At 40.5% G+C, this 13,429-nt stretch overlaps 1 protein-coding gene across 7 annotated transcripts in view; it reads left to right on the top strand.

Moving 5' to 3' along the window:
* The window catches only part of brdt (bromodomain, testis-specific), a 28,548-nt gene extending 15,184 nt beyond the window's left edge, over nucleotides 1-13,364 (top strand). For 3 of the 7 annotated variants that reach the window (XM_036007576.1, XM_031318469.2, XM_031318470.2), the window contains 10 exons: nucleotides 91-204; nucleotides 284-406; nucleotides 3,866-3,921; nucleotides 4,019-4,199; nucleotides 5,164-5,234; nucleotides 8,045-8,108; nucleotides 8,188-8,294; nucleotides 11,733-11,926; nucleotides 12,162-12,375; nucleotides 12,468-13,364. In XM_036007576.1, coding sequence (XP_035863469.1) covers nucleotides 91-204; nucleotides 284-406; nucleotides 3,866-3,921; nucleotides 4,019-4,199; nucleotides 5,164-5,234; nucleotides 8,045-8,108; nucleotides 8,188-8,294; nucleotides 11,733-11,926; nucleotides 12,162-12,375; nucleotides 12,468-12,533 — 1,190 coding nt within the window. In that variant the 3' untranslated portion in view covers nucleotides 12,534-13,364. Of the gene's footprint in view, nucleotides 1-90; nucleotides 205-281; nucleotides 407-3,865; nucleotides 3,922-4,018; nucleotides 4,200-5,163; nucleotides 5,235-8,044; nucleotides 8,109-8,187; nucleotides 8,295-11,732; nucleotides 11,927-12,161; nucleotides 12,376-12,467 lie in introns of all 7 variants that reach the window. The other 4 variants (XM_036007574.1, XM_036007575.1, XM_031318471.2 and 1 more) reach the window with 4 other exon arrangements.
* The last annotated feature ends 65 nt before the right edge of the window (nucleotides 13,365-13,429 follow it).

Below are 13,429 nucleotides of genomic sequence, written 5' to 3'. Positions count from 1 at the left end.
TATCAACAAATACACCTTTTTATATTTATTGGATTTAATCAATAAAATGTGCAATTAGATTGGAGGGTTATTATCTCTTCCCTCCTGTAGAAAAAAAGCTAGTAAAGCCAACAGTAGGAATGCAGACTGGGAAATCAAAAGATACCGGTACATCTCAGGTTGCCAGTAAAGAGCAGCAATTGATTAAGAAAAAAAAGCTATTAGGTAAGCTGTGAATTTGATTAATAATGTAATTGTCATAGTTGTCCTTCCACATGTGAGGCATTACTTTTTTTGTTAACAGCTAAACTCATGCCTGCTCCTGACCCCGGCTGCCCTTCACACCTCAGTGAAAGCAGCAGCTCATCATCCAGCGGCAGCTGTAGTAGTCTTTCTAGCACTTCTGATAGCAGTGACTCTGAATCAGGTTAGCTGCTCCCTGCTAAGCACTCTGCCCTCGCCTACCTTTTGTTTATCCTTACCTTCTCTCCTTTAGAGATAAGCAGTGGGCATAATTCACCTGGGTGCCTCTCTACTGCATTCCCAACCCTTCTCGGTTGCACACCAAATATTAAATTGTTTATATGTTTACACATTCATTAGGTGTTGGCTCTTTGTGTTTATTTCACACACTTTTAATATTCTGTCTACATGAAAGAGGTGTGCATGCCTGCCCCTGACATCTGAGACAATTGTTTAAAATAATTGCTAAAGTGGTTGTTTTATTGTAGTGTACATTAATTTGTCTGATGTCAAGGCAAAAACTAAGGTGTACATTAATATGCTGAATAGCAGTGTTTCACTGCTCTCTCTGTTTAAAAGTTTTTAACTTTGTTGCACCTTCGGTGCTAGTGTAACCACCTGTAACCACACCTAACAGTGGAATCACAATGTTACTGACACAGTCTGTAGAACACTTCTACACTACAGCAAGTGAGAAGTTCTCAAATTCATCTTAAAACAAGTCTCTGTACATTGAAACCGTTTCTGCTTGCTGTAGTCATTCCTTCTGTTCTTACCAGCCCCTAAAGCCCAGTTCAGACCAAAGATTTGCGACGAGACAAGATGAGACTTGCAACAACTTGCAACGTGCTGGTCTGCAGCGTTCTGAAACCTGCCAGTGTACACCAATGTGACTGGACGAAACGGTGCATCGTCTCCACAGCAACGACTCTCTGTACTTCCGTTCTAACTTCCAACTTTTCAGGCTTTATGTTGTTGGATATAATTTGTAGCGTCTTAAAATATGAATGGGGATATTGATAGTGAGATGCTTGCTACATTTGCATTTCTAGTAGTGATAAAACTGTAAAAAATAACATTTTTATTGCTCTGATTTACTGCTTTGTGCTAACGCCGCTCCCCTCTTCATTCACTCTCTAGCGCAATCCTCAGTCTCTGTCTAAAACTTTGCCATTTCATTTAGCTGACAGTTTGTAACTGACTTGACTAGCTGACTTTTCCCTGCAGCATTCTAAAACGGTTATGTCTCGTTGCGAATGTTTGGTCAGAACTGGTCTTAAAAGATCCCCTCCTAACGTGCTTCTGATGGAAGTGATGGTATACAAAATCCACAGCCTCTTTCTCTGATAAAATACAGTACATTCCAAAGTTTAGCTGAAGTTAATGGGGACTTTAAGCAGAGATGTTAGAGGGACGGCTACAGTGTCTGTGAAACATTGGGGTGCACAGGGTGCCATTATAGTAGTCAAAATTTTATCACTAAGCAACATTGTTCCTCTAACAATGACTACTTCTTCCGGAAACTGACGTTGCTCTGTGCTGGCAATAGATGACATGTCCATAAACAAACTAATTAACTAATTTGTGAGTATCTTTATGAGGCGTCAGCAGCCTGAGTTAGTCACATTAAGCTGGTATCTTCAAATGTTACAGGCTTTTTAGTATTTAATTCCTTTTGTGCTACTATCCCTATACTGCAGCTCAGCAAGGAAACAATGTAAACACAAATAAGGGCCAATATGAGTTGAGGGATGATTACTTTACAGCAAGCAAAAACTGTTTCAATGCACTTAGAGGTATAAGAGTAGGGTTTTAAGAAAAAATGTGTATGTATTTGCTATTGTTTACCATTCTTCTAGTACCATACATCCTAGTGGTATTTCTTGTAGTTTGACAATGCTACCATTATTATTCGTATTGTTCTGTTCTGACCTCAATAGAAGCATTGTATGGAAAGTTTGGTCTGTCATCTTTCCTCCAACCCCACTTTCTATGCAGCGGTATAAGGCCCCAATCAGACAGAGCAGGTTTGCAGGTTGCAAAACGGGATGTGCACCTCCAGTCTTTTTTTTTTTTTTTTTTCCCAAGCATTTGTTGCACTGCCCTTTCAGACAGCGATGCCAGTTACGTCTTTTTGTTTTTCTATAGGCAACCACAGAACCACCCGTTCTCAGCCAACTGTTATTTTGCTGTGAAGTTAAATGATGTTGGGCGGTAACTATTCCCAATGTAAACCTTTTTATTTATTTTTTTTATTTTTTTATTGTTTGAAATGGTCTTTACACCCCGACAGCAATAAATAACTAATAGGCTCTGAAAAAGGAGCAAAAAGATCTGTCATCTGTAACTGCTGTAATCCTGTAAAAACTCCCACCAATCGCTGCCTCGCAGTCCGCTTGGAAAGAACCAATGAAATGCCTCCTTGCCCCGCTGCACGTACTCTACCCCTCCCGTGTACGAGCCTGAGCTTAATGCGCACTGCCAGAGTTACTGCAAGTCTACTGGAGAATGGAGGAAAAAAAGTTGCCACTGCTGCGGTAACATGCAACAGCCCACCCTGCTAAAAAGGCAAAGAAAAGAGACTGAATCTCTGCTCTAAAGCAGCTGTGTGTGTGTGTGTGTGTGTGTGTGTGTGTGTGTGTGTGTGTGTGTGTGTGTGTGTGTGTGTGTGTGTGTGTGTGTGTGTGTCCTGAGGGGTCAGATGGAGCCCAGAGGAGATGCTACTTTCACAATCTTGCTAGCTTTTCAACATTACCAACCCTCCCTTTAAATTATTTCCTTTTAATACTGGCATCTCCATAAATTATGAGGCTAAATTACTTTTTTCATTGAAGAGTGCCGTAATTCGTTGAAATTGTTGATGCTAGTTGTAGTGTAGGACATTTTTAGTGTTGCATGGAATATTTATAACACCATATTTCTCATTACATTTAGTTGTAAACTGAACAATCTCTCTGCAGAAACTGCATTTGGTTACTTGGGATAATAAGTTGGGGATAAATAAAGAGTAGACTGGAACTACTCTCTGGAAGAAAAAAAAAAATTAATAATAATGTGCTGATATACAACTATTACAAACACTTTCTCAACCCAGAAGGTACGAAAGGGCTTGTGACAGCTGGGCAGAGGCCATTTTGCACACAAAGCACTGGGCGTAGTACACTTTCGGGAAGAAGGGTCTTAGTGGTTTCGTTGAGCTCTGAAGAGGAATGAGAACAGTGCCTACAGTCAATCAGGCCATTATTCCTTATTACTGTGCCGTAGGTCATTTCTATCAAGGCAGGGCTGCGACTAATGATGTGATAAATATATTCTTTTTTTTTTATCCATCCAGTATCTACCCCTCCCGAGGTGGACATTTTTTCAACTTGTAGCATTCAGGGCATGGAACTATGGTTCTGTGACTGATTGACAAAATCCAGTATAAGGCTTACCAATGTATTACTTTTCATACTATATTTTGTATATACAGTGACCGCTCGGTAAATACACACTGTTGTCCTGTTCAAACACAGCGGTAACAAATGCATTTTTTATACATTTTTGTATGGACTTTAAAGTATGACATAAAATGAGACCATCAGCATTTGGGTGGGGTTGGAATGTTGGCGTAGACTGAATTATTAATGTGCATGTCTTTCAGTGCCAAAAACAAAGAAGCTGAAAAGTAAAGACTCTTGCCAAAAGGTTAAGACAAAGGTAAATATATTTAGTTTTTGCTTACGCAATCAAGGGTTTATGGTAAGATAGCCTTGCTGGTTAAAATAAAAAATAAGTGTAATTTTTTTTTCTTAAGTCAAAGGTGACTCGTGCTGCCCATGGCAAGCAGATATCGGAGACAAAAGATTTGACAAAACCTTCAGTCAAGACTTGTCCGCCCCCTCTTGCTGTGCAGTCCTCGGTTGCAGAAACCAAAGGCTACCCAACACACCGAAATGCAGACCAGACCTGTGACGAGCTGACTTTATCACCTCCAGGTACACCTTGCATTTATCAAAAAACCCACATTACATTTACTTTCAGCAATTTATAGTATCTTTCTTTTTAAAATAGTGATTTTTCTTAAGCAAATGGAAGTCAGTAAACCTTGGGCATGGACAACCTGTTCAATGTATCAATTCAAATGAATATAGTTGTTTCTCTTTATGTTGCGGACGTGAAAACCTTGAGACTTGAGTTTAAATGGGAATTTACTATTTACCTTCACGCTCATGTTCTTTTTTTTGATTTTATTTTTCTGCATTATCCTCTCATTCTTCCCCAGCCTTTAGTAGCAGTCCCTTTCGGCGACTTCTGAGACCTAGTGCCAGACCAGCATCAATACCTCCCAAAAACCCTGTACTCACAGATCAGCTTTGTCAGCTCCTTTTTAAACCTATCCTTGACATCCCTTTTTCCTCCTTCACTGATGTGGCTCCACATCAAATGACCCTACCTCTTCCAATGCCTGTTCAACTTAGACTGCCTGTTCCCCCAAATTGCCCCATGTGCTCAGTGTCCTTCAGAAACTTACTTACAGGTCTAATAGGGCTGAACAGGATGTAATGCAGTAAACACCAAGCAGCTGCGAAGTGCGGCTCGCTGCAAAAATTAAATGTTTCTGCTGCGGGGAGGCGTGTTCATCAAATTCTTTGTAACATAGGTCAACATGTCACACGAGTCCCAGTACTCTGTTTACTGATTGGCTGTGGGTATTTTCTCCCGTTGCCACACTTAGCAGTAGAATCAAACAAGCCGCAGCTCGAAGAGGCTGCCGCAGCTTTCCATAGACATTGTATGGCAGTTTGCCACAGGTCACACTTCACCACTGCTTGGTGTGTTTTTGGCTTAAGGGACCAGTCAGTTGCATGCTGTAAGTTTGTATAAATATACAGTAGCTCCTTGCCTCTCACATGGCTATAATGTGTTGTACATCACTATCTGTCCTTTACTGTTTGACAGATTTGTCTGCCCTTTTATCCCCCATGGCATCTCCAGGAGTGTTGCTGGATTGGGCAGCCACCAGATTTGAGGTACTTTTGAGGAAATGGGAACTCTTCACAAACTTTGGTTGCTTTTTTTGTCTCACATCATTTTGTGATGAATCTTGTTATGAACCGTCACCTCTGGACTGTAGCCTTTTTAAATGACCAGTGTATCTATGAGATTGCACAGGTCAGTTTATTTAGCGGCAAAGGTTCTATGTGTAATTTCTGCATTACTGCTGACCTATTGCACATTTTGCAGTGGGATTAACCCAATGCACTTACAGAGAACTCCAAAGGCCTTCCCTGGCTGTCCTTAAAGAGCAATAAAAAGCTGCATCAGCCCATTATGTCATTGTTTTACAGTAGATCATCAGAAATCTCATCAGGTGCATCACAGTTACCTTATATTAGGTAGCGATTTAGGATTGGCTGATTGTCTCCCAAATTGGCATATGATGATGTCCACAGTGAAATATCACGGTGGACGATGGCATTGCTATCTGTCTCCCCTCTCTACTGCGCTGCTTGACTGAGTGTCACTCAGACTGCTGAAACTGATCTTATCAATCGTGATGTTCTTTCGCCAGAAATGAGTCTTCCATAGACTGTAAAATAAGTGTGTTCCATAGACTGTAAAATAAGTTTGTTCGTAATTGTACCAGTAGGTTTTTCCCTTTGTCCCTCTCTCTGCCTTACTCTCTTTCGGGTGCGTGCTGTCCAGAGGCAATATGCAATTACAACTATCCAAACTGATGATTTTGAGGGTGAAGTGACAGACTGTGTCCACCTGCAGTTGCACTCATACTCGATAAATCAGAATTGTTACTTTTTAAAGCACACAATATTGTTACATCACGATGGCTGTCAGCCATGTGCTGCACATATAATCTTAAATGGTCTGAATCAAAAGTGTTGCTCAAATAGCATAACCACAACAACACTTTTGATTAAACAAATACATTGCCTACATATTGCCTTATTGCTTATGTCTACAAATCATTTTGCAGTGTTACTACTTTTTTCGGTTGTCAGTAGTTAAGTCAACACAAATCTCGGTATTCATTATTCCATCCATCCATCCATCTTCATCCACTTATCCGGTGTCGGGTCGCGGGGGGAGCAGCTCCAGCAGGGGACCCCACACTTCCCTTTCCCGAGCCACATCAACCAGCTCCGACTGGGGGATCCCGAGGCGTTCCCAGGCCAGGTTGGAGATATAATCCCTCCACCTAGTCCTGGGTCTTCCCCGAGGCCTCCTCCCAGCTGGACGTTCCTGGAACACCTCCTTAGGGAGGCGCCCAGGGGGCATCCTTACCAAATGCCTGAACCACCTCAACTGGCTCCTTTCGACGCGAAGGAGCAGCGGCTCTACTCCGAGCTCATCACGAATGACTGAGCCTCTCACCCTATCTCTAAGGGAGACGCCAGCCACCCTCCTGAGGAAACCCATTTCGGCCGCTTGTACCCTGGATCTCGTTCTTTCGGTCATGACCCAGCCTTCATGACCATAGGTGAGGGTAGGAACGAAAACTGACCGGTAGATCGAGAGCTTTGCCTTCTGGCTCAGCTCTCTTTTCGTCACAACGGTGCGATAAATTGAATGTAATACCGCACCCGCTGCGCCGATTCTCCGACCAATGTCCCGCTCCATTGTCCCCCCACTCGCGAACAGGACACTAAGGTATTTGAACTCCTTCACTTGGGGTAAGGACTCCTTCCCTACTTGGAGAAGGCACTCCATCGGTTTCCTGCTGAAGAACCATGGCCTCAGATTTAGAGGTGCTGATCCTCATCCCAGGCGCTTCACACTTGGCTGCGAACCGATCCAGTGAGTGCTGAAGGTCACAGACCGATGATGCCATCAGGACCACATCATCTGCAAAAAGCAGCGATGAGATCCCCAGCCCACCGAACTGCAACCCCTCTCCACCCCGACTACGCCTCGATATCCTGTCCATAAATATTACAAACAGGATTGGTGACAAAGCGCAGCCCTGGCGGAGGCCAACCCTCATCTGAAACGAGTCCGACTTACTGCCGAGAACCCGGACACAGTTCTCGCTTTGGTCGTACAGAGATTGGATGGCCCTGAGAAGGGACCCCCTCACCCCATACTCCCGCAGCACCTCCCACAGTATCTCCCGGGGGACCCGGTCATACGCCTTCTCCAAATCCACGAAACACACGTAGACCGGTTGGGCATACTCCCAGGCTCCCTCCAGGATCCTTGCGAGAGTAAAGATCTGGTCCATTGTTCCACGACCAGGACGGAATCCACATTGTTCCTCTTCAATCTGAGGTTCGACTATCGGCCGAACCCTCCTTTCCACCACCTTGGAGTAGACTTTACCGGGGAGGCTGAGAAGTGTGATACCCCTGTAATTGGCACACACCCTCTGGTCCCCCTTTTTGAAAAAGGGGGACCACCACCCCGGTCTGCCACTCCTTAGGCACCGTCCCAGACTTCCACGCAATGTTGAAGAGTATTCATTATATAACTGTTATTTACAACAACACAGAATTATCAGTAATTGTTTTGTGATATATGTGCATGTCAACAAGTTTGGCCCTTCAGTATAATTACAATTTCAATGCTCCCTGTCAGTTCTTTTTGTAGACTTATAATTGTAAGAAAAGTATTCAAGGGTTATCATAACTACAAAGGAAAAGCTCAAAAAGCAACATGACCTACAGTAGCAGTTCCCTACAGTATACCAGGTTATCCTTACAATTTTTATATTAGGAATATATGATAATCATGATGTTTGTTTGTTTGGGCTTGAATATGTGGAAATGTTGGCTGCATTACTGTTGAGCATTAAGGACCTAAATATTTTAAATGTCTCACCTTTCAGCAGGACCCAGTGCTGTCCCCTATTAGAGACAGCCCACTGCAGTCCAAAGATGAGACCAGGTCCAGTAAGTCACTAAAAGACCCTTACTTTGACATCACCATTTTTTAAATAGTCTAATCCTTATTTTCAAGTGATAATTCCAGATTGCAGATGCCCTGAGGATTTTCCTGAAAGTCAGCTGACTAATGTGCCTTACACCACCCCAGCAAGTACATTTGCTGAAGAGGAAAAAGCCCAAATCCCCAAAAAGGTTAGCATTGTTTAATTGAGTTTGGTTTTGCAAACAAATGTTAACATCTTTTCCAGAGGGTGTGTTGCACCAATAAGGATTCATTGTGTGCCTGTCTGCAGCAGACAGCTGATGGACCCAGTTGTTAAAGGTATAGTTTGGATCTTTTGAAGTGGGGTAGTACAAAGGACCATAGTAGATGGCAGTCTGCAGGCAGGAATCCCAACACGGAGCTAAGCAATATGCTGCTGTGGACGGGGCAACACAGCAAAACGGATTATAGGCACCTAACACTAACAACTGTTTAACCCTTGTGCCTATATTTAAAAAGGAAGGAACCTTTTTTTAGAGGACAAAAATGTGCTCCTAATGCCTTCCTAAAACTACAAAATTACTATACATTATTATTTTCAACTTTTACGGAGTTAAATTAAACACACATCAGTCCTGATCATAATAACCAAATATCCATTCATTTTCAGAATTGTACCCCTTTTTTACCTTAAATGACAAATGTCCCCTTCCTAAAACTGCTATAAAATATTTTATATTATTTTCCACTTTCACTTAGTTAAATCTTTTAATCCATCAGTCCTGATTGCTACTACCAAATATTCATTCACTTTCTGACATGATGCCAATATGTTTTAAATAAAAAACAAAAATCCAAAAATGAATTATGTTATATATACTTAATATTTTTTTTTGGACCGGGATGTGTCGACGATTACCAACAACATTGATTTTGATGCATTATTATTTTTTGTGCAGTATTTAATTATAGTCACCTGTTAACATTAGTCCGATTACCCTCAAGGTTTTTAACCTTCTAATTATTATTTCCCTTCCAAGTTTTTACCTTTTTTTTTTTTACCCCATACATCCCTACCAAGACTCACTCTATTGGAAAATAGTAAAAACTACAATTATGAAGCCAGGGGTCTAGATTTAAAGTCTGAAAAATGAAATGCATAAGTTTATGCTGTAGTTAGGACTGAAACGATTCCTCGAGTAACTCGAATAATTCGATTACTAAAAATCCTCGATGCAAAATTATTTGCCACGAAGCTTCGTTTAATCAATGTTACCAACGTTGTATCGCTCACGGTGTTTCCGCACGGATGATTATTACTGTCGCACACCGGGCTGACGCTGCTGGCGACACATGCCATGAAGACTGACGGCAGTGTAAATAGTGAGGGGCTAAGAGAAGAGACAGGCTGGAGAAAACGACAAAGTGTCCAAAGTTTGGAATCAGTTCAAACGTAAAACTCTGTACAGTGTGTCCACTGCAAAAATGAACTAACTTACCACAATAATAGCACAACGTCAATGCTTCAGCTTCTCAACAGAAAACATTGAGTCTAACTTAATCATCCATTCCATGAAGCGGACCCAACAAAAGTAAATCACACAGTCGTATGGACGATGAAACTACACCAAACACAACAACTACCAAAAACAAAGACAAGAAAATACATAGTGGTGACCACAATGTGATCTAAAGAGCCGACTTGTTGACTATCCCTTTGGAAAAACAGCTGATTGTTGCGCACCATTTTCTCTCACTCTCTCTCTTCACGGAGAAACAGCTGATCAACGATCTACTAGCATAAGTGTAACAGACATTGTAATCAAAGATATAAATGAAAATGGGTTGGGTATAACAAATATTTACATATAAGCCTATGTACAGGTTGAAACATGTAGTTCTGAAAGTTAAGATGCACAACTTAAGGTAATGTTTATGTATGTTTAATGTATGCCTTAGTTTGAGGTTGTTATTGCATTTCAGAAAATGTTTTCTTTAAAAACAATGTACTCTGGCACTTAAATGCACTTAATATGTTTAGTTTTTTGAGAGATGATATTGTAAGCAATGTAGGCAATAACAATGTTGCTTTTTTCCGAAAATTAAACTAAACTAGTGTATATTATTGCTCTTCAATAAAACAAAAGTATTTCTTATCCGAATACTCGATTACTAAAATAATCGATAGCTGCAGCCCTAGCTGTAATGGCTCACGTTTATCTAACCATAAAGAGTAGAATCATACTTTGGTGTATTCATAGCCCTTACAGAAGGTAGGTCTATCCATCCTGGAAATCCAGCATTTTTTCGGTTCTTTATGAAATAAATCAAAACTGTTGGGATTGATACACTGTATGTCCATTATTTATGAATTTCAGTCGTTTATCGCCGCTAGTTCTATTTCATCCCTGCTGACCGCCTGAGGCGGTGCTTAAAGCACTGAATATTCCCTTCGCATCGTGGGCATCGCCGGGCACATTCTCCAGGTTTTACAGGGTCAATGTCGCCATTCCCAATCCACTGGGGGTTGTCCATCCTCAGAGGGCTAAAACAAAAACAGAGACAGAAGAAATCAAACAGTCACAGACTCGTTAAGCAGTCTCAAAAATGGTATTAATTTCAATAAAAATTAACGATCGCCATTCCTATCCATAATACAGCAGCAATACCCAGAGTCGAAACCAGAAAAATAGCATGTATTTGTTCAATAGGGCAAATATGAGAAAAAGGCTCATTGGTGGAAAATGGTAAAAAAACTGCAAATTTGATGCCAGCGCTCTACATTAAAAGCCTGATGTATATAATGTATAATTTAACGTCTGAGTGTATGCATTTTGAATACACAGTTTATGTTTGAGGTATTATAGTAACTGAGGTTGAACTTTGAAAACTTGAGGAAAAACTCACACCCTTAAACAAAATCTTTCCATATGCATTAACACAGCCAAAATTATCAGAGAAATAAAAATGAAAAGACCAAAATAGTCCCTAGTGAGGCACAAGGGTTAAGTGTATGCTATATTTATATTTTCACTGCTTTACCTTGCTGTCAGACATCCTTTTACGACAGGAACTGAAGGCGTTGTATACATTTATGCTTTCTTCAAAGCCACCAGACTCCTTTGACAAAAATGTTAACTTTACCTCAAAAAACACATGAGTTGTTGGTCTACCGCTGCCTGGATCTGTTCATGTTAGTGTGTGACTTTGGTGTTTTAAAAGGGTTACAAACTAACAAAAATAACTAACCAATGGTTACTGTTTTTGTCAAAGTCTGTTTTTTTTCTGTAGAGAGCGATATAACAGCTTCAGTTCCCCGTCCTTAAGGGCTGTTTGACAGTAAGCTAAAGCGGTGAAAATATTTGAAATATAGCTAACACTAAAACTAATATTCCTTTTTTTTAGGTTGTCCTATTTTTTTAGGTGGCTAAATACGTTTTGCTGTTTGCCGTAGCCCCAGCAGTTCATTACTTAGCTCCTTGTCTTCTCCAAACTGGGAAAAAGATCTGAACCCTCCCTTTTAAGACATTAGCTTATTCAAATGTTTTTCTGTCCTTAAGTGGCCAGACATCAATTAATGCAGCTTTAAACCTGATCCTAATTAGTGCCACCAATTTCCAGTGAACATGGTGATTTGTCTTGTTTAGGAAATTGTTCTGAAAAATGCTGAGTCTTGGGCAAAGCTGGTGAGATTGTCAGTCACTGCAGCTGCAGTTAAGTCCTCAAAGGAGAGCTTCCAGCAGTTCCGTAAGGCTGCCATAGAAAAAGAAGAACGTGAAAAAGCACTGAAGAAGAAACTGATGGAAGACACCAAGGAGAGGGAGGCTCCTGAAAAAAGCAGGTATTCAGAAAATGCATCACATTTGCTTCTTAATTTATTTATTTATTTAATATCCTAGGCTAAAACTGTGCCCCTTAGACTAGGTTTAAAATATGCACATTTTTCTGCATAATTTTCTCCAAATCCCAGTTTTTGAAAGAATGCTGATAAACCAAAGGTGCATTTCCTTGTAAAAGCTTGGTGGATGATTTGAAGAAGGCTACTTCCAATTAACAAGGACAATCTCCTTCTACAGTTTACTAGGTAAAGCAGAAACAAATTCACAACCTATTGAGGAAGATCTGGATTCACCAGAGAGCATTTGTACAGAAGCTAGCCTAGATGCTCCTAAAGATGTTGAGCAACAAAAGTCTCCGATAGAAAGAGAACCTTTAACAACACAGTCCTGGGTGGATAGGGAAAGAGAGATGGCCCGCAAAAAGGAGCAAGAACGTCGCAGGAGAGAGGCTGTGAGTACCCTCATCCATGTTTTAATGTTGTTCTGGCTTTGGTAAAATAGCATTTTAACAACTGTTCTATGGGTTATTTTTCTCTTTTATAGATGTCTGGTATTGACATGACTATGCAGCGGGACATCATGACTACATTTGAGCTTAACCTGGACTAAAAAGAAACTGGGTTTACTTGAAAATATAGCCCTCTGTGCAAGACTTGTCTCGTCTCAGTAAATAACTTGAGCTGTGGGTTTCTTTCTCTGGCCCAAAAGACAACTGCACATCAATCGTATGTATGTAGAAAATAACATGTTAATTGTGGAGAACAAATCATAAAAATGGAATTGTGTCTTGCCCTTGTATTTGAAAAGGTTGGTAAATGTCTGCACTGATGCACTGTTGAATTTGAGATGATGGGGGTGACGCACTGGCAAAATTCAAACCTGAATCTAATCTTTTATGTGGGTTTTCACATTTGGATGAGTCCTCTTTCAGCTGACAATTGTGTATGGAAAGCTAATTAATGCATCTATACACTGTAGTTAAAATTCCACCATCTTGTTTGCTGAAATGTGCAGCGTTGTTTAGTTCTTCTGTTATGTTATCCGATTTGATGAACCTTTACCACCGTGTTTCAGTTTATCCTGACTCAAATATACTAAATGTAGGCAAAATGGTGTTTTTTTATGTTTATTACATGCACACATGACTTTTCTTTAGAAAACATTCTTGCACAAAAGTAAATTAACATTTTGAACAAAGGTTGGTAGGTCCTTGTCAAAGTTTCCAATGTGGAATTGATGTTAATGATCTCAGCCCATTTTCTTACTTGAAAATACCATACACATGTTAACGGTACACGCACTGCACTTTGTTGTTCATACAGTTTTGGCTGTTCCAGAGTTGCTTTTGGAGACTATCAACATGTTCTGTATGTTAGTTTGTACATGATAATAAATAAGAATTTATTTTTTATTCAAAATAAAGCTATTTTCACCAAGCAATCTGAATCACTTCATCACTACATCCACTTACAGTGTAGTGCAGATTATCTCCACATCTAAGAATC

Source organism: Sander lucioperca, chromosome 11 (assembly GCF_008315115.2).
Source record: "Sander lucioperca isolate FBNREF2018 chromosome 11, SLUC_FBN_1.2, whole genome shotgun sequence".
NCBI lineage: Eukaryota > Metazoa > Chordata > Actinopteri > Perciformes > Percidae > Sander > Sander lucioperca.
This window is presented reverse-complemented; position numbering and strand designations above follow the sequence as displayed.